This window comes from Peromyscus maniculatus, chromosome 3, assembly GCF_049852395.1.
Source record: "Peromyscus maniculatus bairdii isolate BWxNUB_F1_BW_parent chromosome 3, HU_Pman_BW_mat_3.1, whole genome shotgun sequence".
Lineage (NCBI taxonomy): Eukaryota > Metazoa > Chordata > Mammalia > Rodentia > Cricetidae > Peromyscus > Peromyscus maniculatus.
Genome location: NC_134854.1, coordinates 106,716,691 through 106,740,824, shown reverse-complemented (window position 1 = coordinate 106,740,824; position 24,134 = coordinate 106,716,691). Strand labels below are relative to the sequence as shown.

The 24,134-nt window shown below is 37.1% G+C and overlaps 1 protein-coding gene across 4 annotated transcripts in view; it reads left to right on the top strand.

Moving 5' to 3' along the window:
* Exoc6b (exocyst complex component 6B) overlaps nt 1–24,134 on the top strand; it is a 491,948-nt gene that overhangs the window by 277,555 nt on the left and 190,259 nt on the right. For 3 of the 4 annotated variants that reach the window (XM_006991543.4, XM_076567063.1, XM_076567062.1), the window contains 3 exons: nt 850–961; nt 8,407–8,541; nt 18,372–18,551. In XM_006991543.4, the coding sequence (XP_006991605.1) occupies nt 850–961; nt 8,407–8,541; nt 18,372–18,551 (427 nt within the window). Of the gene's footprint in view, nt 1–849; nt 962–8,406; nt 8,542–18,371; nt 18,552–23,765; nt 23,817–24,134 lie in introns of all 4 variants that reach the window. The other variant, XR_013049947.1, reaches the window with a different exon arrangement.

Sequence of the window (24,134 nt, the reverse complement as noted above, 5' to 3'; positions counted from 1 at the left end):
GTATGCTAGGCAAGTTCTCTACCAATGAGCTAGTCTAAAGCCTCTGTTACTTTAAGGTGCTAAGACAAAATCTTGCAAAGTTGCACAGCGTAGCCTTGAATCTCATCTTTAGCCCATGCAGGCCTTGACCTCCTATATTCCTGCATTGGCCTCCTGTGTAGTGCAAAAGCTCTGTTAATTATTGTTCTTACTATGAAAAAAATGGACCTTGGGGATTGTACAGTGAATTTTCCCATCTAAAAGCAAGATTGATTTCATAGAAAAGCCCCCTCTTGAAATCAGATTACTTTTGAAAGGTGAGCACCAAGACATTTTTAAGTGATAAAGAAGATGAACACAGTTAAAGAAGATATAAACAAATTTTTTTTTTTAGTTTTAATTCTGGTGTGTGTGTGTGTGTGTGTGTGTGTGTGTGTGTGTGTGTGTGTGTGTGTGTGTATTGTGTTGGCTAAGTGCATAAAAATATAATTGATACTGAAAGTATATAATCCTAAGTGAAGTTCCATGGCTTCAGAATGGCTTCTTTTCTGAAACTGTTCAGGTTAGCCTGTACTTCTTAAATCATTCAAATGTGAAAAAACAATCTAGGCAGAGTTCTGTAGATAGAACTTTTTAAAAAAATTACGGCAAAGTATATATTTAATAGAGCAAAATCTAAAGGTATTTGTTAATGTCCTTGGTATACTTTCTGGCACACAGAATACATTAGCCGTTACTGCTACCTTTACCAACACTGCTGCTTCTGTTAATCCAGCTACAACTGTTAACTACTACAAGAACTGCTGGCACCCACTCATTTGCCAAATTTAGTTACCCGGGCTGCAACTGAGTTCATCATTTACATTTCAGCTCCACTGAAGTTGATGACATGATCCGTAAGTCTACAAACCTGTTGCTGACCAGGACTCTGAGCAACTCTCTGCAGAATGTCATTAAGAGAAAGAACATTGGCCTTACTGAGGTAAAGTAGCTCTTAGTGAAGGTGACCATGCCAGATGTCCTGTGCATGCACTTTGCCTATATCTACTGTTGATGTCAGAGGTCTTAACACTTGGGTCCCTTGGTCTATGTTAGACTTACTTGGCTTTTATTGTTCTTGATGTCTTTTGGATATGATTGGTAATTGCCCTATCATCATGTTACCTGTTCAGCAAAAGCCTGGTGATTTGTGATTAGGCTTGAAAGAGGAAATAATGGCTTACCGCCTCTTCTAGTAAAGGGAGAAAGATCCTTTCACTCATTTGTGGTAAAGTATAACTGAAGGTTTGACTTACTGATACCTAGTCCTAAAACTAGAAGTTATGAGATTTCCTTTCCTTTGGAAATTTAGGATTTCGTGCTCACATCTCACCTTGCCATTCACTGAAGGTACTATGCCCAAAGTGAGAGCTTAGGTTAGGGAAATTTTTTCTTCAGAAGGGAAAGGCTGCAGGCCGTCTGTTTCTTACAGATCTAGTACAGATTTGGTGTCAGTTCCTCTAGGAATAATGAACATTTCTAACTACATAATGTCAAGAATGATGGTGCAATTCAGAAAATGGTTAATAATACTATAGTACACTTCACACACACACACACACACACACACACACACACACACACACACACAAAACCAATCCATCCCTAAGACAACTGCACACCAGGTGAGCACTGGCATGGAGTCTTTCTTTCTCCAAGTTGAGATAAAGAACACGGTGATGTATGGTGCTGTCTGTGATGGGGCTATGCTTGTAACAGTTTTTCAAAGGTGGAAGTCCATGTAGCCATGATTTACAATCTTCTCCTCATTCTTCTGCACTTATTTTTTATTGCTTGGAATAGAATTGTCATGGATTGACTTTCTGTATCTAAAAATAGCCTAGCTTTTTTTTTCTTAACCAGCCTACAAACAAGGAAAAGTGGGAGCAGGGGTCAGAAACTCTTCCATTGTCATTAGATTGTATTGTTTCCTTTCTGAATCTCAACTGGGAGAGAAAGTTTATAATTTGTCAACTCTGTGTTCATAATGATTCTTCTCTCCCAGAATCAACTGATTTAATTATCTTCTTTCAACAGAGGTAAAGATTTTCTAGTTCTGGTTAGAAATGCTTTGGTGTTACAGAGCACTCAAGTGACAGAAATGTGTTCAAAATATGCACTTCAGCAGCATCCTCAGCATGTCAGGTCATTCAGAGTTTAAAACTCCATGTAAGCCATACCTGTCAATCTGCCTTATTTTGCATTGGGGCTACATGGTACTGCTCCTCTCTCTTTCTCTATGCTCTGTCTCTATTCTCTTTTCTCCATGGATTTCTTGCTGCTTTCATAGCTACTTTGCTTCCACGTGTTTCATACTACATTCTAGTTCTGGCTCATGCTAGAGCTTAAATCTTGTGTGATACCTACTTGAGTCAGCAGGTGCATCTTTTCATGAGGTGCTTCTTCCAGGTCTGCAGAAAAAGCAGTTGATGACAATGCATGTCTGTCTTTACCCAGACTTCCTGGGTTCCATTGCTGTCCCTTTGCTAGGTAATGTGTTCTTGGGAAATGACTGAGCTTTATGTTGAAATGGGGACAATAGCATCACGTTTCATTGGATTATTTGAGCATTAAGTGAACATGCTAAGTATTTAGAATAGAGAGAATACCAGTAGATACTGATTGTTCTTACTAAGCATTCTGGGCATGCAAACAGTGCTTGTCAAGTCTAGTATAAAATGGATTTTTTTTAAATTAGGAGAAACCAAAAGATTAGAAGAAGATGTCCTGTTATGACATATAAAATGTGTCTAGACCAAGATGTTTTCTCAGTAACTGAGTACATACTGTACCTGATGCTTTACTATTTATTTTATTATTTAGAATGTATTCACTGTATTTTTATATCAATATTGATGTTAATATCTCTGTTTTGAGCTAAAAGACAGTGAACATGAGTAATTTTAAGCCCTATATTAGTAGTTCAGCATAACCTTTGAGATAACATTTAAAAAGGGTTTTCTTCTAAAAGAAAAACTGAAATAGGCCTTGTTCTTTGTTCTTTCTGTTACAGGAACCATTAGAGTCAAAGGCTGGTCCTGACTGCCTTAGCAAGTGAGACTCAGCTACACATCCTCATTGGGTCAGTCACAGGGACTAGTAATAGTGCAAAGCAGAGAAAGGAGACTGATTCAGTGTCCACATTGTAAAGAGGAGCAAATAGATCCAGTGACCTCCAGGTTCATGTGCAAGACACTGGCATGAGGGTCAGGCATATTCAAGTAGTCCTGGTCAAGATATGGTCCTGCTCATCATCAACCCAGTATTGTCTGAGTTCCAGTCTCTCCTGAAAGAACTCTGAAGTTGTCAGATTACATGAAATCTCTTTCTAGGAGATAAGTCCCCCTCTGGCTGGCACCAGCCTTTTCCTTTCCTAGCATGTACTTATTGGAGGGAAGTTCTAGTTCTTTGAGGCCCATTATCTTAGTAGTCTGATAGCCAAAAGCAAGATATGAGTGTCTCCCTTTAGAATATCTTTCTTCCTTTCATGATGCATACATTTTCACAATAAATTAACTTAAAATACTCTACTGGCTTGTCAGGAATGATGGTAATGTAAGGAAGTAGACCCAGAGGTGTGCTTGTAGGTCATAGTTATCATCCAGACTTAGAGTTGTGATTATATTAGCCCGCAGCAGACCTGAAGCAATAGCTGCTGGTTTTGTTTTTCTTGTAATTTAGACAAATGACCAGAGAGAGCTGTGTCCTGTTATGTCTCACACACTATATTCCTTCTACCCCTATTCCCAACAGCAGGGGCAGTGCTTATGTTAGTTATGTTAAGATACTTTTAAGTTAAGTAAAAAAATTGAATGAAACCTTGAAAATTGGAATTAGCAGTCCATTTATTTTAGTATTTTTAGTTGCTTAGGTCCCGGAGATGCATAAATTGAAAAGTGGATAAAGCTTTTTGAGCCATGCTGGGATGAGAGGAAGATAAGATCCTTTACAGTTTTAGGTTAATTCATTCCTGTGAATGAGACTAGTGTTCCTATTGCTATTTAGTTTTTGTCTCCTTGCAGATTTGGCAGTCATGAGCCATTGAAAGTATGTGGCTTCTCACCTTACTGCTTTGGGTCAATCCTCTGGAAGTTTTGGGGTGGTGAATCACTGCTTCTGGAAACAAGACAAAAGCAGATCTAAGAGAAATAAATACATATAATAATTTATAGTTGAGAACTAAAGATCTGCTGGGAGCATAGGGCTAACACTATTTAAGATGGTGGCCATATTTCTTTTCTGGAGTTATCCAGTATAGAGTACCTGCTATTATTCCTTGGGTTCCCTGGGGGTTATGTAGGAAGAGCTGGGGCAGTGATCCCCACAGGGCACTCTGTGCTATAGCTCTCTGACTGGGGTCCCCACAGGGCACGGTATGCTGAAGCTCTCACATTTACTGTCATACCAGCAAGGACAGATGGAAAATCTTCTTGTTCCTAATGGGATTTGTTCATTTATTTTCTTTATGTGCAGTTTTGTTTTGTTTTGTTTTGTTTTGTTTTGTTTTTGTTTTTTGTTTTTTTTTTTTGTCTGTTTTCTTTTTCTTTGAGACAAGGCCTTGCTATGTAGCCAGGCTGGACTCAAACTCTCAATTTTCCTGCTTCAGCCTCCTAATGGATTGTTATCAAAGTGACTTCTGTCGTTTAGTTATAAGAGTTGCTGTTTGCACTATAATTCTTTTCTTTACTGGCCCATTTTCAAAGGATTTTACACTAGAGACAATTGATATGTTGTCTGTTGATAATTCTGTGTCCTTGAGACAATATCAAAGATAGTTTGGAATGTGAGTTGGGTCTGATGAAACCATGGAAGGTGCTGAGACTTTGTTGGTAGTCTGGATCTCAGGTCACTTCATTCCATGCCTCAGTGCAGAGTTAGCCTCCAGAGCCTCTCCCTTGCCAGGGTTCGGAAACTGTCATTCAAGAGTGGAGATCATCAGACCTCCCTAACAGACAGTGTCCCTCTGAAAGTGACATGCATGTGTTATACTCCTGGAATGTTTTAATAGTCTATTCTGTGCTTGGCAGTGAAACAGAAGGGGTGACTGACAGCCTGCTGATGCAATTCATGGTGATCTCTTGTGTTGACAGATCTTTTTAAAGTCATGATAAATTACTACTGTACCCAGCATAGCCGCCTCCTTTTTTTTTTCTCAAACTGCCAAAAGCCTGCAAAACAGAACAATTTTCTCTTTGACTGTCAGGTTTTTTTTTTTTAATTTCTATAGCATGACATGATTCCTCTTATTATTAGAATTTCTTTTGATAGACAGAATGTGTTTCTTATAGGTAATGCTGATTCTAAAATAGAAACCTCTAGTTCTCCAATTTAACTCTCTTCCATTTCTGACTCTTACTTCAAGACAACCTTGCCATTAACCACCTTTCATCCTTCCTGGGGGACTGTTGGAACCTAGTAGTTTTGAGGGGAGAGGTGCCATTTTCTTTAGTGATGTAGATACCAATAAGTTGCCCTTGCTCCAGTAAATTACCTCCCACCTAAATTGGACAGGAAACTCTAGTTAAACTCATAGGGTCACACACAAACAGAAGACATGGAAGTAGGAGGGAGACTTGTTGGGAAGAAGGGCTCCAGTTATAGAAGTGGATGATGGGGATTGAAGGGGTGGAAATGCCTAAAATTTATTATATAATTATGTGAAACTCAAACAACTTAAAGTTTTAAAAAGAGTGATTTGATTTAGTTGATCTAAGTGTGATTTTTGTCCTTTGAAAGAGAAACAGAATCAACAGAGTGTAATGAATTGCTCATTTTAAGGGGTGTGCTTTTCTTCCACAGTGCTTTAATGTTGGTGTTGAGGGTAATTTTATAAGAGACAGGACAGTAGCCTTGTATCCAGAATGCCATCTCTGAATTATACTTTGGATGATTGGTAAGATCCTGACAGATTTTCATTGTCTGGTGGCGTCTGGGGAGTAATAGAATAGTTAGCCTTGGTGACAGTTCATCTTTTCATAGCTGTTATCTGTTATAGCTGCATCTTGGTACCTCTTGCTTTTTGCCAGTGTCTCAGAAGTAGCTGTTTGCCCAAGTTCTTTAGGCAGATTCTAAGCAGAGTGCTAGGTTGCTTTGTTCTTTTCATTACTAAAGAATTATTGCTAGAATCCAGCATGCATGTCCTGAGAATGAACTATGTATTTTGCCCAGTGCTGGCTCTTACAAAGGAGGTGAGTGTGCACTTTCTGCTTATAGACCTAGTCATAGTTTGTTTAATATTCTATAATACCAATCAATGATCTTTCTTATTTTTTAAGTTTTAAGTGAGCATGAAAGGACTAGCAAAGGACACATCAAGACCAAGTTCTCAGCTCAATGGAGATTTGTTTGCCCCAGAGGGACAAAGAGACAAGGAGACAGAGGATGAGGAGAAGAGAAAAGAACAAGATGGGGAATGGAGTGGGAATATTTGCCCTGGAGGATAAAGGACTGCCTCTGGATAGAGAGGAGACAGACATGGCCCACAGGCAAATGGCAATTTATAAAGGGAAAAAAGGAGACCCTGTGTTAATGATGAGTTGGTTTGTTTTGACTGGTTATCTTAATTAGGGCAGCCAAAGGGGGCATCTGATTGCTAGACTTCAATACTTTGATAATTAGTTATTGGTGATCGGCCTCAGGAGGATGCAGTGGCCAAATAAAGGAATAGACCTTGGGGGCTAGCTTTGAGAATGTAATGTAACTGTTTAGCCAGGCAGAGGGAATGGGGGAAAGGCAAGGCCTGCGAGAGCCATGTTTGCCATGCTTGGGCCTGCTATAGCTCTTTAGAACATATACAAAATAGTGGGTTTCATTAGACTAAAAGGCCCAGTCACCTAGCCCTCTACACTGACATTCCCCAATCTGTCACAGCCTTGTTACCACACAATTCTTTTTTTTTTTTTCAAGACAGGGTTTCTCTGTGTAGTTTAGATGCCTGTCCTGGATCTCACTCTGTAGACAAGACTGGCCTCAAACTCCTGAGATCCACCTGGCTCTGCCTCTCGAGTGCTGGGATTAAAGGTGTGCCACACCACCACACCGCTACATATACTTACAAATATGAAAAATAAAATACAGAGAAAGAAAGCTTCCCTCCTATAGACTATGGGGAACATAAATAGTTTCAAAGTTAAGAAGTAGTAGGAAGGACCTGTCTTTCTCCCTTTCTCATTCTTTCCTTGGCCTCTCCCTCCTTTTTCACAGAGTAACTCCAAGGCGTGGAAAGGTCTGATTTACATCTTACTCAGAGCCCACTTTCAGATCAGTACTCACAAACAAGCAACACTCCAGGGCTACCATCCCACACTTCTGATAATAGTCAGATGGCCTGATTGAATATTAGTTCTAGTTAACTTACATGATTGGCAGAAAGTTGCTTTCTTTTTTTTCTGTTGTAGTAACATGGAAATGATTATTATGCTCATTGAACCTGTGTCTCCAGGTTTTGAAAAGAGGACACAACAAAATGAAGTGTGAACTTCTTTCTTTCTTTCTTTCTTTCTTTCTTTCTTTCTTTCTTTCTTTCTTTCTTTCTTTCTTTCTTTCTTTCTTTCTTTCTTTCTTTCTTTCCTTCCTTCCTTCCTTCCTTCCTTCCTTCCTTCCTTCCTTCCTTCTTTCTTTCTTTCTTTCTTTCTTTCTCTTTCTCTTCTTTCTTTTCCTTTCTCTTCTTTCTCTTCTTCTCCCTGTCTAGAGCAATGAGGATGGCTTTTCTTTAGCAGTACTTGTGATTGTGAATGTGTGTGTGTGGAACAGAACCAGGGCCTCATGATTCCAAGCATGTACTCAACCACTGTGCCCCATCTCTAACTCCAGAATGAGCCTCTTTAAGGATCTGTTGTATAAGAAGAGGGAGCCACTAATAATAGCAAAGAATTTAATGTTCATAGTGACTGTTTGGCTTAGAAGTTATTGCATGCATCTTCCTCATGAGGAAACAGACTGAGAATATTGGGGAAACTGTCCAGATCAGGGGTTTTGTCTTCTCTGCTCTGTATTCAGGTTCTTTCTCTTATGAACTAAGGTAGTTTGTTGACTTCTCACAATCTAGTAAACATGTCTGTGTTCCTTAGGCCTAATTTTGAAACTTCTGTTGCTTTTTCAGTTATGGTTATTGCTTTACTGGCTGTTTATTCATTTGATTCATTTGGCAATTGTATTTCTTTTGTAGGACTAATGATTGAGACTAGCAGCTTTTGTCTTAGTTTAACCTTAAAAAATAAATAAATAAAATATTTACTACATTATGACAACTGCTCCTTTAAAAAGAAATACAAAATGCTCCAGGGGGTTGGGGTGTTTTCTTGGAGGATTCTTCCTATAAGGTAGCCTGTGGAGCACCCTGCTAATATCTCAGGTGAATGAGAATTGCATGTGTTTACTGTTTTCTAGCTTGTCCAGATTATCATCAATACAACACACTTGGAGAAGTCCTGTAAATACCTAGAGGAATTCATCACCAATATCACTAATGTACTTCCAGAGACAGTCCACACCACCAAGCTCTATGGTACCACAACGTTCAAGGTGAGAGCATGTTAGCATAGAGGGGATAGTCATGAGCACAATCCATGGGCACAGTCTGGGCCATTTCCCATGTGGCTTTGTTTCTGAAAGATGACTTATGGTATGTCTTAAGAATAAGAGAGAGTTTTGTTTGACCTCCATTTTTCTAGAAAGCAAATTTAGATATCAGGGTGGTATGTGTGTATGTTCAAGATAATCACAAAATTTCAACTACATCCTCTAGATAGTATGGTTATAGCTGACATGAATATCAACTGTAATTCTGTATTTGGTAATTCTTTCCTTTCTGTGCCTAACTTTTTAAATCTTAATTTTTAGTGACAAGTCTTTACCCCAAATAGTTAGCCATCTTATTATTATTTTACAAGGCCAAAGCATTAGTTTTCACTGGCCTTAGATTAGAGAAAATGACACCTTTGTAGAACAAAAGAAAGATCAGTGGTAGATGAGTTTATGGAGCATAAATACCTTCTCTTAGAAGAATCCTGTGAGTCTTAATAAAATCCTGTACATTACCATTTGAAATTTTTCATGAGTATTAATCAGAAAAACTGTTGCAGTTTTAAACATTAGAAAGAGTGTATTTGATATAAAGATGATCTTGAGTGGAGACTGGGCCTTATTATATAGCTCTGGTTGGTTTAGAACTCTGTGTAGACCAGGCTGGCTTTGAACTCACAGAGATCTGCTTGTCTCTTCTTCCTGAGTAGCTGGGGTTAAAGACCAGTACCACCACATTAAGCATGGTTTGAGTTTTATTGTTACATGATTGTTGTAGTTTTAAAACATGGTGTGTAACACTCAAAAATCCAAAAATGTGACAATTAGATACATAGTTAGAGTTTTAATAATGATCCGTGTCCCCTGTTGTTTCCCTTTTTCTATCCTTTTATCCTTTCTCTGTTTGTGGGTACCATCTCTCAAATGTAGCCCCCAAAGAAGAAATCAAAATTGATCCATTTAGTGATGACATTGTACGAGAGAGGGATTTTTGGAAGAACTTAACTGTCTATCATTGTTAGAAATATGTGCAGTATTGAACATGACCCAGTCCTTCTATCTCTTTGTTAGCTACTAGACTGAGTAAAATATTCACAAGATGACCCTGGCATTCTTCACATTACCAATAAGATTATTTAAGACAAATTCATTACCAATAACCCTAAGTTCATGCCATTCCTTTCATATTGTTCAGTAATGTCTGATTACAGAAACCTTGATACCCATGGGCTGTTGGTTCAACAGTGCTCACTACTAATCTATACCACATCCTCCCAGAAACTTAGATCATTTCTATATTACTTACAACATTTTGACAATGATAGTATTGTCACATATATTGTTTAGGGAATAATGGCATGATAGTAACTATGCCCAAGTTCAGTAGGAGCTCTGTTTTTTTTATCTTGAATAGATTGAATATGCTGTTGGTTGAATTCAGAATTGAGGAACCTATAGACACAGAGCACTAAGGACATATTAATATTGATGCCTTTTTAGTGAAGATTTATCTAATAAGGAGGCCCTTCGAATGGTATGAAAATGTGATAAGAGCACTCAGAGCTTCAGAGTTACCCAGGCATTATAGTAGGAGTCAAAATTATCTTTATATGGGATTATTCTTAGAGTGTGGATAGAGACTTTATTGTAAAATGTTTCTGTTGTTCTACTATGGAAGCCAAAACTTTTGTTCAAAGAAAATGTAGGAGTAGCTATCATTAGGCAGAGAAGAGACTCAGTAGACTGTCTTCCAGATGGAGAATATTCTGGATCTACTAATACTCTCCATAGCCTGTCTTATTTGTAAAATTTCAATGACTTTTCAAATTATGTTCAGAAATCTGTTTAAAGGATGCTTGGTACTATGTTCTGGGTTTTAGAAAGGAAGTTTTCATTTGTTTTTGAGATAGAGTTTTACATGCTAGCAGAGGATATACTAGAACTCACTGTGTAGTCTTGGCTGGTCTCAAACTGTAGGTAATTCTCCTACCTCAACCTTCTTATTGTTGGGAGTACATATGTGAGTCCCTGTGTCTAGCTTGCCACAGTATTTAGAATGCTGAGGGGGAATGAAGAACAGGTAGGAAGCAGTGGATGCTGAGCAACCAGTTAATTGCCGAGTCTCTAGAGGAGTAATGCAGGGGACATTAAAGGTCATACTTGCAGCACTTTTATGGGAAACATTGATTGCTCAAAGTTTGCTGAAAGCTTGTTTTTACCAGGGCTATTTCAGACGAGCCAACCCAGAATTCAATGTAAACATGGCAGCTAGGAAAGCTCCATGTTGTGTGTTTTCCTAAGCTACTGTTTCCTGAAACTTTTCCCTTGCAGATGGAAACCCTTATGCTTGAAAAGAGGCAGACACACTCAGAAGGTCTTCAAGGTGTTCTCTGACAGAGCTCCCTCTTGTTTCTTCTGCCACGAGTGACATAATGCAGCTGGCATGCTTGACTTTTCCCAGCTCCTAGGGTTCTCTTGTCTGTTTGAAAACAGAGATCAAAGCTGTTTACTAATTCACTTTATCATAAGTACTGTTGAGATACTTATTGTATGACAGTCTGATATATTTTGTAGGAGAGAGAAAAAGTCTGTTGACTTAGAGCTTCTTTGAGGCACAGGGAACACAGACACTGTTAACTTCTGTAGAGAGCTGTAGAAAGTACTAGAATAAATGCAGTAGATGCCTTTAATCTGTTGTCTATCCAGCAGGTTTTAATAAAGCATCTGGTTTGTTTCTGGTAGTCTTATAAGCCTGAACAAAATAAGTGTCTCTTTATGTTATGGAACTTATATTCTAATGAACTGATATCTGATAAGTAGATTTAGCTAATGGCATGAACTGGGGGTGGAGGGGGTGCTGATGACCTGAAGTCATATTCAAAATCAGAATCGTTTAGATTTTTGTAGAGATGCATTTCCACTGAAGGTGTATAATAGTAAGGCAGTGGATTCTGGCACATTCAAGGCATTTAGCTGTTGCAGCAATCACTGGTGGACGTGGGAAGAGTCCCTGTGGTAAGGGGCCTGTAGGACATAATAAATTCTATAGTTTTTACTCTGAAGTTAGATGTGAAGTTTCTACGTTGGGAATGTGGTATGGTGATCTGATTTATCTTTGAATGTATTATAGGTTATCATGTCATTGTAAATTAGTAAGTGTGGAAGGTGGTAATTCAAGTTGGATGCCATTAAAATAGTCCAGATGAACAATAATGCTCATGAGGAGTGATAGAGTCAGAAGTGGAGAAATATTTTGAAGATAGTAATGGCAGATTTTTAGTAACTTTTTTTTTAAAGTAAATTTTTTAGTAAAAAGCTTAGGTAATTCCAAGATTTTTGAACTGAGTGAACTCTCTAATGGTAGTAATAGTCACTGAGAAAGGAAATGTCATTTTAAAATTTTAATTAAAATATAATTATATCAATTCCCCTTCAGTTTCTGCCTTCTTATCTCTCCCATGTGCACCCCCCCTCCCAGTTCATGGCCTCTTCTTCTTTAGTCATTGTTGCCTATATAAATGTTTATGTATATACACAGATGTACATAAATACGTACATACCATGATGATTCTGTTCAGTGTTGCCTACATGTATATGTTTCTAAGGATGACCACTTGGTTTTCAACAACCAGTTAGTAGGCTCATCCTAGTGAAGACTAATTCTCTCTCTCAGCAGTTACTAATTGCTTGTAGGTCTTGAACTAGAGCTGAGGCCTGTGAGATTCCCCCATATGCACTGGGATGTCAACTAGTGTTAGGATTTTGTTCAGGTCTTGTTTAGGCAGCCATTTTGTTGAGATTTCATGGGGTGTACCTTTCCTGCCATAGCTACGTGACACATAACTCACAACAGACTTCCTGGTCTTCTGGTTCTTAGAATCTTTTTGCCTCCTCTTCCCCAGTATTCCCTGAGCCTTAACAACATTAGTTGTCTTGTAGATACATCAACTGGGGCTGGGTACTCCATGCTCAGTGCTCTCTACCTTTGGACTAGTTGTGGTGTTCTTTAATGGTCTCCTATTACAAAACAGGAGCTTCTGTGATGAGGCGTGAGAACTACACTTATCTGTGGGTGTAAGGATAAGTATTTAGAATGCAGTTAGGAATTAGGTTGGTTTAATAAAGTGGTGGTAGTAGGTTCTCAGCTAAGATTCATTACCTTACTAGTCATGTGTAGTTGGCTATGTTTACAGTACCAGGCATGATTTTGCTCCTGTTTAGTGGGCCTTAAGTCAAGTTGTTGGTTACAGCCACTATTGTACTTTGCTGATTATTATTGTTTTGGTTCATAGGTGTCATAGCTGGGTATAGGATTATTGACTGCTTTTCTCTCCTAGCAACTTGTATCTCACCTTCTGATGCAATGAAATCTCTAGTCCTCTGGGTCAGGGAACATCTGTTGTTCCTATAGAGAAGAGAATAAGAGATTTGAAGAATTACCAGTAAGTTTAGAAAATTAATTAAAATTACCTGTTACTTTCAAAGAGCTAATGAGAGAAATAGAAGTGTTTGGAAAGATTACAAAAGAATATTTTCAGTGCCAACATCTGTTCCTAGTAAATTCATATCTGTAAGTTACAAATTCAGGAAGCAGAAATAAGTAAGGATATCACTGAACTAAATGGCACCATCAGTCAGCTGAATAACTGACATTTATAGAGAGTGTTGTCCAGCATGAACAGAACACATGTTCTTCCTAAGCTCATGCAGAGCATTGACCAAGACAGACAGTGGTCAAGACCCTCAAATGCCAGTTAGCAAAAACCAGCAAAATAGAAATTGTAACTAAACTCTCTTAAAACATAGACTCAAACCTGTTAACAGTAACATAAATATACTTAGAAAATTCATAAATATTTGAAAATTAACATATTCCAAGAAAAGTGGTTTCAGAAAAAAATCCTAAGAGGAATTTTAAAATACTGTAAGTGAAGTTAAAGTGAAGATGCAAGTCTTCAAAACTTGGATGTAGCAGGGAAAGTATGGCTTGCAAGGGGAGTGGGAGTATTAAGAACTTATTAGAAAAAGAACTTCTTAAATCCAATGTAAGCTAAAGAAATAAACAACAGAATAAGATCAGAAACAAATGAAAGTAAAAACCAGTATTGGAAATCAACAAAATCAAAAGTTGATTCTTTGCCACAAAATGAAGTAAAATAATTAAATTTTGAACCAGGCTAATCAAGGGAAAAGTAGAAAAAATACAAATTGCTAATGGTACTACTGATCTTACCCATTTTCATTAATATAATAATAAAGAGATTTTTATGAAGATTTTTTTTTAATAATGACATAAAGTATAGATTACTTTCGGGGGGAAAACTGATTTAGCCAGGTTCTCATTACCACTACAAAAACACCTGGTACAATAATCTTACAAAAGAAAAAGTAGAGTGTCTTGGTGTACATCTTTAGTTCCAGCACTAAGATGTGGAGACAAGAAAGATAAAAATCTGAAGGTCAGCCTTAGCTAGATAATGGGTTTGAGGCCACACTGAATTTTGTGAGACCTGGTATGAAAAAATAATATTCACAACAACAAACTGCAACAATCAAGAGACAAAAGTTTATTTAATTTCATTTTTGATTGTGTGTGTGTGTGTGTGTGTGTGTGTGTGTGTGTGTGTGTGTGTGTGTGTCTTTTTCTATTGTCTGGGTATGTGCATGTGAGTGCAGATACCCTTGGAGGCCAGAGGAGAGCATTTGACTCCCTGAAGCCAGAGTTACAGATCTGCCCGACATGGTGTTGGCAATGAACTCTGGTCTTCATGAAAAGCAGCAAGTGCTCCTCGCCACCGTGTCATCTCTCCAGTGCCGGGAAAAGTTCATTTTGACCTATAGTTTTGGATGTTTCAGTCCTTAACTTATTGGCCTAAATGCTTTAGGTTTATGGGATGCCACAATGCATATACATAAGGCAAGAACTTGTGGGGAAGACACTGCCTGCTCCATGAGGTGGCCAGAAAGAAAATAAATATGATGCAGGAAGGAGCCAGGGTCCTTATAACCTCTTTATGCATCCAGTGACTTAATTCCTTCCCTGTAATCCCCAGCTACTAAAGGTTCTACTTTTTCCCATAGTTCTAAATTCACTGGTAAATTCTGTAAAAAATTAAGGATGATATTATACCCGTTTTCTATAATTGTTTCTAGAAAATTATAGCCGAGAAAGAATCCTATTAGTCTCATTTTATGAGGTCTGCTTACCCTAATATCAGACTCACACACAAGGAAGGAAAATTTCATGGGGCTCACAAACATGAACACAACTTCCTATAAACTAGAAGTGCATTGTGGCTTAAGTGCTACTTATTGTAGGTCCACAAATGTGCATCAACATTCAGCCTCAGTCAATGGAAGTCATCATGTCAAACAGACTAAAAAAGAAAATCTGTGTATCAGTAGGTGAAGAAAAATACTTATTTATGTTAAATTCTCAATAAAGAAGAATCAAGACTAGTGGGGACACTTCCTCTACCTTATAAAAAATGCCCATAAACCCCGCAGAGATAGTGTCAGATTTAATGGTGAGAGGCCAGATATTTTCCTGCTAAGATCATGAACTGCTCTCTCTTACCACTCCTCCACAGCATCTAACAACACAAGACTAGGAAAGCTGTCTGGAGAGGGAAGGAAGAAATAAAATTCTTTGTTTCTAAATAACAGGAGGGACTATAGAAAATCCTAAGGAAATAACAGAATATTGAAAAGAACTGATTACATTAATGTTCAGCATACAGGTTAGCATAAAAGTCAGTCTTCATATTAGTAGTGACCAACTAGAGTTTGAAGTTTGGAAAAAACAACCATAATTTCTATTTATGTTAGTAATCGTAAGTAAAACAAATTACTAATTCCTTAATCTAACAAAATACAATTCCTATATGATGAAAACTACAAAACTCTGATGAAGGAAATCAAAGATTAACGATTTTTTTATGTTTATGAGTGGGACGCCAATGTTAACAGTCTAGGTTTTTCCTAACCAAGTTTACTGCATCCTCTTTCAACATCAGCAAATTAATTTGTGGATCTTTGAAAGTAGATTTGGGAAGGCAAAGCCTACAGAATGGCAACAGTCTTAAAAAGTACAGTTCAAGGATTGAGTACTTGAGTTCATGCCTTACTATAAGTGAAGATACAGGAATGAGATGGTATAACATTGGCAAGAAAACAATCAAATAGATGAATAAAGTGGACTACCTTCCCTAAAACTAGGCATATACATAGATATTCGACTGATCTTTCAGAAAGAGTAAAAGTAATGTAATAGAGAATGGAGAGGAATTTTCTTTTCAACAAAAGATGGTGGACATCTGTGAAAACAGCAAAACCACAAGAATCCCAGATGCACACCTTACATCTATCTAACATTAACTGAAAATGTAAATTCTAAATAAAATGCACAATACTACAACCCTTTGCATATAGCTTAACAAGAAATATAGATGACACTGGATTTGGCAGGGCTTTTTTTTTTTTTTAAATACAAAGGTAAAGTTTAGCAATTAGAGAAAGCGGTGTGGAAGGTCTTTAAAATTTTAAGGTAAAAATTCTGTATGATTTAGTAATTCTGTTACATATTCTTACAGAACTGATCACTATAGTCAAGATAGGGAGTCAGCTTATCATCAATCAGTAGATATATAGAAAGAGAAATGTGGTATAGAAACACAATTGAATGCTGTATATTGCCTTATGAAAGAAGGAATTTTTGGTCATTTGTAGCATCTTGGATAATCCTGGAAGATATTATGTTAAATGAAATAAGCATTGAAAAACAAATATTGTATAATTTTACTTCCATATTGAATCTAAAAATGTTGAATTCTCATAAGTAGAGCAGAGCATGGCCACTGAAGACTTTGATAGTGGCTAAGCCATTTTGGTGAAACCACACAATTTTTTTTTTTTTTTTTTGGTTCTTCAAGACAGGGGTTCTCTGTGTAACTTTGGTGCCTGCCTGTCCTGGATCTCACTCTGTAGATCAGGCTGAGCCTCGAACTCACAGAGATCCCCCTGTCTCTGCCTCCTGAGTCCTGGGATTAAAGGTATGCGCCACTACCGCCTGGCCCTACACATTTTTGAAGCAGTTCAAGAGCTCATTCTTCAGCAAGTAGCTATAGTTAATAAGTGTATTGTATCTTGAAAATTTCTGGTAGGATCTGTTTAAAATTTTTTTACCATAAAAAGAACAAATATTTGAGGAAATGCATGTCATTCTGAGCTTGATTTATGTATGTCAATTAATTCTTTGTTATTGTATTTATTATGCCATTTATAATATCTACACATTCAAAATACCTTGTTGAACATGACAAATACCTATGATTTTGTCAGTTAATAAATTTGAAATCATTCTTCATCTAAGTAAATACTGTCTTTGGCTCTACTATAAATTCACAGTCATGTAAAATTTAAGTGAGAGAAAATATAGAAGAGGATAATAAGTTAAAGACAGATTTAATAATTCGGAGTTACAGAACTCTGTTTCTAACTGTGAAAGAAAGATTCCAGTTATGCCTTCTAGATTTTTGCCTTGGTCTGAAAAGAACAGGTGAAGAGTATGGAAAATTCCAAGTCCAGATCTCAGTCTTATGCTTCCAATATTTCTGGGAGTCAAAGGTGTCCATGAAGCAATCAGATACACGGACCATGAGATAGAATGTATTTAGAGTAGATCAGTGTTGAAGACAGACCTGGAAATTATAGAAAATAATTAAATCATCCAGAGAAATTGAGAAAATTTGAGACCAGAGTGAATACAAACCATAGGTGAGCCATACAGTGAAGATCATGGGAGATAGAGTATTAGGTACAGTATTTAATAGAAATCAAGCAAGCTCAGACTGGAAGATGAATATCAGATGTGGTAGCAAGTTGTTCATGACAATTTTTGTATTAGAATCCTGATTGTTCTGTCCATAATGCATATTCATTCATCCTGATAATATATTTCCTAGAAAAATAAGTCCAACAATACTTATTAGGGACTTTAATAAGGTAGTATGTAGCATGAATCTCTTACACAGGGTAACACAAACTTATGTGCTCTAGGAACTCTTTGATGCTGTTTTAGCATTTTTTAGGCCTGTGCTGTATAGAACAGATATTATGGAGAGTGTTTATCAGCTTTTGAAAGAGCCTTCTGATGAAGAAGTACAGAGCTCTTACAGTAACTACTGAGAATAGATTATAACATAGGCATATTTACAAGCAGCTGGAGGAACCAGAGGATGTAGGCAATTTGAGAATGTAGGAAGGAGCTTTTTTTGGAGTCACACAAAGAGTCAAAATGGAATCAATTTCTGAGAGTAAATTTGCTTTTTGATAGAAATGAGAAAATAAAAGGAAATAGATTGCAGGGGGTGTATGTAAATACATTTTCCTCATTTATTGAAGAAAAAGAATGTTTTTTTTTTTTCTGGTAGATTACATTTAACCCTCCCCCGTAGAAAGAGGGAGAGAGACAGTGAGTACAAGTAAAAATTCATTAGAAAATGTTCCTGCTGGGCGTGTTGACACCGGCCTTTAATCCCAGCATTCGGGAGGCAGAGGCAGGATGATCTCTGTGAGTTCATACAAAGTAAGTTCCAGGACAGCCAGTGCTACACAGAGAAACCCTGTCTTGGAAAAAAAAAAAAAAAGAAAGAAAGAAAAGTTTCCTTTCGGCTTTGTAGAAGAGAAGTATTCCTAGAAGCTGATGTGATTCAACACTTACAGCTGTGTTACCAAGTGGTATAGATATGTGGTGGTTACATCACATACATGTTTGCCCTTTTCACTCTAGACATCTGAATGTGTTTTTATATTTAAATATTATTTCACAGGATGCTAGACATGCAGCTGAAGAAGAGATATATACAAACTTAAATCAGAAGATTGACCAGTTTCTGCAGCTGGCTGACTATGACTGGATGACAGGAGACTTAGACAACAAAGCTAGTGACTACCTAGTCGACCTCATTGCCTTCCTTCGGAGCACATTTGCTGTATTCACACACCTTCCTGTAAGTGATAGTTGCTTCTGGTTTGCCCCTCAAAATAGAAAACGGGTACCTTAAACTAGCTTTGGGAAAGGTTTTCATTTCTTACTTACATTGCTAGGGGCCTCTTTAATCTCTAAGAGCTCTTAGTAGATATATAAATCCATAAAGGGACTTTCAGGCCTCCCATATAATTTGATTTCAAAGACTTTTGCTTTTTTTTCCCATTTTGTCTATACTGTCAGGTCTTGTTATGCCTGCGTCATAAGCCCCCAGGAGTCTGAGTTTGTATGCAAAAGCAAAGAGCTTTTATTGCAAGCTCTAGCTTGGGCTTTCCATCCATTCTGACATAGCTGGTGGATCAGGGAGAGCACTGAGCTCAGTTATGGCAGAGGTTTTAAGGAATATAGGATGGGGGTTAGGGGAATCCCGGATTCAGATGGAGGTTTAACTCCTGATTGGGCCAGAGTGAGGTAACAGAAGTCTTGTCAAACAGGGATTGGTACTGACGTTGCTGCAAGGAATTTGGCAACCTGTATACAAGTAATGTAAGCTATCTTTTATGTCTTGGAACATCTAGTACTTGTTTGTCTCAATTCTGATTGGTCTCCTGCAGGGTACAGTTTGTGACTTTTCCTGGTTATTGTAAGGGTGAGGCCTACTCCCGGTATTGTCATGGCCGCACTAATGTTGAGTTTGGCCTCTTCAGTCTTACAACTAAGTTCAAAGTCATTAGTATACGACATGGCAAATACCTTGTAAAGAATATCCCACAGACTTGTTAGTTAACATTTAAGGTCTGTTTCTTTTAATTTTAGGACTTCCTTTGTTTTTTGTTTTTGTTTTGTTTTTTGATCATTTGAAATTCTTTGCTGAACCTCTTATCTTTTTATCTGGTTTGTAATTGTTTTCTGGTTATATTAGTCACAATCATTTAAAGTTACGTTTATTAGCTTATTGTTTATATACATACTGATAGGTTTGATTTTTAGTGATATGTTCATGATTCTTCCTAGTATTTTTGTTTGCTCTTAGACATTTAATTTGAACTGCATAGATTTTGCTTTCTAATAGTGTCCATTCTTACTCTTATTGATATGTTGGTTGATCTGTTGTAGTTGGGCTGATCTTAGTAACAGGGTTGGGTTGCAGTTGTCATGTACCTTTAGTCATCTCTGTAGCTAGTTAAGGTGCTATAAGGACATTGATAAGCACAGGCCTGTCATTGTCTTCAACAAAAAGAACTTCAGAAATTTCTGCATTTCAGCCTTTTGCCTTCTGCAGGCAGATATTGAGAAAGAGTGTGAGCAGTGGGCTAATACATAGTTAAAAATAGTTTTAAAAAACAAAAAATCCAATTTGTAAGTTGTTGGTGTCTGTGCACCACTCCCTTGCCTTTTTAGCTTTTCCTATAGTCTGAATGTTTGTGTAAACTTAGAATTTATATGCTGCACTCAATTACCCCTGTGATAGCAGGATGTAAGCCCCTGGAGGTGATGGCTATGGGATAGGGCCTTCATGAGGAATTCTAGAGAGATTTCTGTTTCTTCTATAATAATAGAATGCCTCAGGAATATGCGTATTATGAAGTTGCAAATGGGCCCTTACCAGACATGAAATCTGTTATCACCTGGATCTTACACTTCCCAGGTTCTAGTACTGGGAAAATAAAGTTGTTTATTAGGTCAGTTGTTTATGAGCTACCTGTCAATGATACATATTTTTTTGTTTATAAACTACCTGGTCTGCGGTGTTTTGTTACTGCAACAGGAATGCATTTTAAAACTGCCTACCCGAGATTCTTACACATAAGCTGAGTCTCTGTGTCTGAGCTACTGTAAGACTTTGGAAAATCTCACTCTGCCTTTCAAAGGTTTTGGCATAATCCTTTATTTTCATGAACTGTTAAGCTTTAGAATTCAACAAATGTAATAGAACATTTGGTTCTCAGACCTCTAATTTTAGTACTGTAGCCCTTTGAAAGAAAGAAAAATTGTTTTAAATATGTAATAGCTAGCTATTCTAGACCCTGGGACCCTGGGACCCTGGGACCCTGGGACCCTGGGACCCTGGGACCCTGGGACCCTGGGACCCTGGGACCCTGGGACCCTGGGACCCTGGGACCCTGGGACCCTGGGACCCTGGGACCCTGGGACCCTGGGACCCTGGGACCCTGGGACCCTGGGACCCAATTCTGGTTCTCTGTTTATTGCCTATGCTGGAATTTGGCCAGTGTCGCCAAGGACAGTTGCTGATCCTCACTCAGATCACATTAGAAAGGTTCTGCCTTTTCTGCAGTTTTATTTTTTTTAATCTTCCTTGTTCATAGTATTCTGATGTCTTGTTTGTTTGTTTGTTTGTTTGTTTGTTTGTTTGTTTGAGACAGGGTTTTTCTGTGTAGCTCTGGCTGTCTTGGAGCTAGCTCTGTAGACCAGGCTGGCCTCAAACTCAGAGATCTGCCTGCCTCTGCCTCCCGAGTGCTGGGATTAAAGGCATGTGCCAGTACTGCCTGGTTTGAATTCTGATGTCTTTAAAGAAAATTGTCTGGTTTTTTTACTTCTAGCTGTGCTTAGTTAGTAGGAAGATTGACTTGCAGAAAATTGTGCTATTTAATCTCATTTCACCTTAATAACAAGACAAGACAAATCTAGCACAAAAATATTTTTAAAATTTATTGGAGTTGGAGAGACAGCTCAGTAGTTAAGAGCACTTGCTGCTCTTCCAGTGTACCTGGGTTTGGTTCCCAGCACTACATGGTGGTTTCCAACCATCTGTGCCAGCTTTTAGCCTCTGGGCACCAGGCACACATACAATGCACTTACATACATGTAGGCAAAACATTCACATACATATAATAAAAATAAGCAAATTTAAAAAAAATACAAAGCAAGCTTTCAATTATGGGTAAAAGTAAATTAAAATTGAATGTCAATTCTAGATGTTATAAGAAAGTAATTCAGTAACTACTATCTAGGATTTGTTACAGAAATGTAAGGATGGTTCTAGATTTTTTAAATCTCTTAACATTTGACTTTTCCAATTACTGTGTAAATGAGAGAAAGTATGTTGGTATATAATTATAACTTGTAAAGTTGCAAGGATATTATATAATATCCAATGTTCATTCTTGTTTTAAAAATAAAATTCAATAAAAGATAAGTAGAATGGTGCTTTAATAATAGGAAATTCAACAGCGAGTATAAATTTAACAGGATTATACTAAACATATGAAATTACATTATCATCAGGAGGTTAAAAATTCTTATTACCAGTGTTTTAGAAGTTCCCTTAAATAAATAAAATTTTCTAAGAACAAATTGTAATTATAGTAATCAGACATGTGTGCCTCAGTGTGTTTTTACTGCTATAACATACCTGAATAAATTATGAACAGCAGAAATTTCTTTCTGTGTATACTTAACAAGCATTTAGTAAAAATAATGTGAAGAATTCATCATAGAGTAATATACAAGTGTACCAGGCTGGTAATTTTTTGTGGTGCAGAGAGTTTTCCAAGACTAATCAAATTATTATGAGTACCAGATGAATTTCATAAGGAAATGTCAATAAATAATTCTAAAATTGACGGTAAAGCAAAGTTAGACACTACTAAAAAATGTAAAATTTTAAGTATGTTCTTTACCTAATAGATATAAAATGTTATAAAGCAAAATAAGCAATATCCTTTCAAACTAGAATAGACTAACCTCAAAGGAGTAGAATGCAAAAAAATCTATGAGTATTTTAAGATCTGTGAAAGAATTGCTATCTCAATAAAAAAAAATTCAATAAAATTGCCACTACTCTCTGCAAGTTTGGATGAAGATAATAGTAAGTTCTTGCTTTCTATATGACAGTGAATTCTACACTGAATATATATTTGAATTTTTCTAAGGAAATATTCAGGAAAGAAGATACTGGTATGTTTTCTATAGTATGAAAATATGTCAGTCTTCCAAAGTTGACACCAGTGCTTGAAATAATCAGATAAAAGACTAATAGATTGTTTGCTTAGTACTTAAAAGAAAGTTAAATGGAATACATGTTTTTCATAAATGGTAATTGCAGTATGTACTTTCAATAGAACCTGCCATTCAATAAAATGTACAGCTGATAGAGAGGTTTTCAAAGATCATACTCAGAACTTAGAAAATATTATAAATGTTCTATATAGTTTGAGCTGATTTTTAGTGCATATCTATACACATTAATCATTTATTTCCTATGTAGTAAATGTATAGAATTTATACTTCCAGGTTGAATTATACTTTTTCATATAAAAACCTTCCTGCTTTTTAATTATTTTTTCTGTGTGAAACATTTTATCTCTTTCTAATCCTAGTGGAGTAGGTAGGTGATACTTAGAATTATATTCATCTCTAGAATTTCTCTGTCTTTGAGAACTAATTATATGTATATTTAAAACAATACTTTATTGAAGAACTATTTTTCAAATGGATTTTATTTTTTGGAGAAAATGAGGAATAGTAATTTGTCCTTTGCATTTCCTCTGGCTTTGTAAGATAATGATGTGAGTAGATCTTATAGCACTGTAAGGAGGAAGCACAGAGTCAGAGGTCTGTGTAGAAGATCAGGGCTGGCTATGTTATATCAGTGCTTCTACACTCATCTCCCTGCATCTAAAAAATAATTCTCTCCTGTGCTCTTGGCATGTACTGTGAGAGATGCTGTGAGCCCTGAACTGACACCAGCTCCCACAGCTCCTCACCCTGCTTCAATTAGTTTATTGTAACTTTTAGAGGCTATTTGTTTAACTCAAAGTGCATTATTTTATCACTTATGTCATGGTTTTTCATGAAGTTTCCACCTTTTTCTCAATTCTGAGATGCTCATCCATAAACATCGTGTAGCCTCGCTCATTGTGTGCTGAGCTGACTGTACATTTCAGGTTACTGTTCCATTTCACCATGTACTATCCAGAACCAAGGTAGGAGAGAATTGAAAAGGCTTAATTCCTCAGGACTGTGTCTGTAAATGGCATGTATCTGTCATGCCTAAAATAAATAACTAGATAGATAGATGAAATTTTCTTACTAATTTGCATATACTAGTTTTTACATATTAAGCTTCAGTGTGACATTTTCATACAGGGATGGCTTCAGTATACCTTGAGTGATGTCTTTCTTATCACCACACTACTTGGATTGATCAGTCATTAGGTTTAGTAGAATCACATAAATCTCATTTCTGAAACTTCCCCTCTTTGGTTTTTCACAGACAGCTAATGAGATGGCCTAGCATTTGTGTTCACTTTCCCCAGAATACCAGGTAATTTCTCTGTGCAATTCTTGTACATTATTAGAGAAAGAGGGATGGGGCAAAAGCTTTTCCTGAGAACAAACCACTTTATTTGTCCTATGTGTAGTGTGAACATTTTCTTTTCAGACTTGAAATTCCAAGTCAGGAATGACTCTGTTGAGAGAATAAATGGTACAAAATTTGTATGTGAAGAGAACTGCAAAGAAACAGGAAGAGAATGCCTTCTCTTAATTCTTGAGATTCCCCATTTGTCTTAACTGTTAGGGTATATCACAACAGTGACATGGTGGGAAAGGTCAGTGTTCGTGTGTGTCTGCACACGCACGT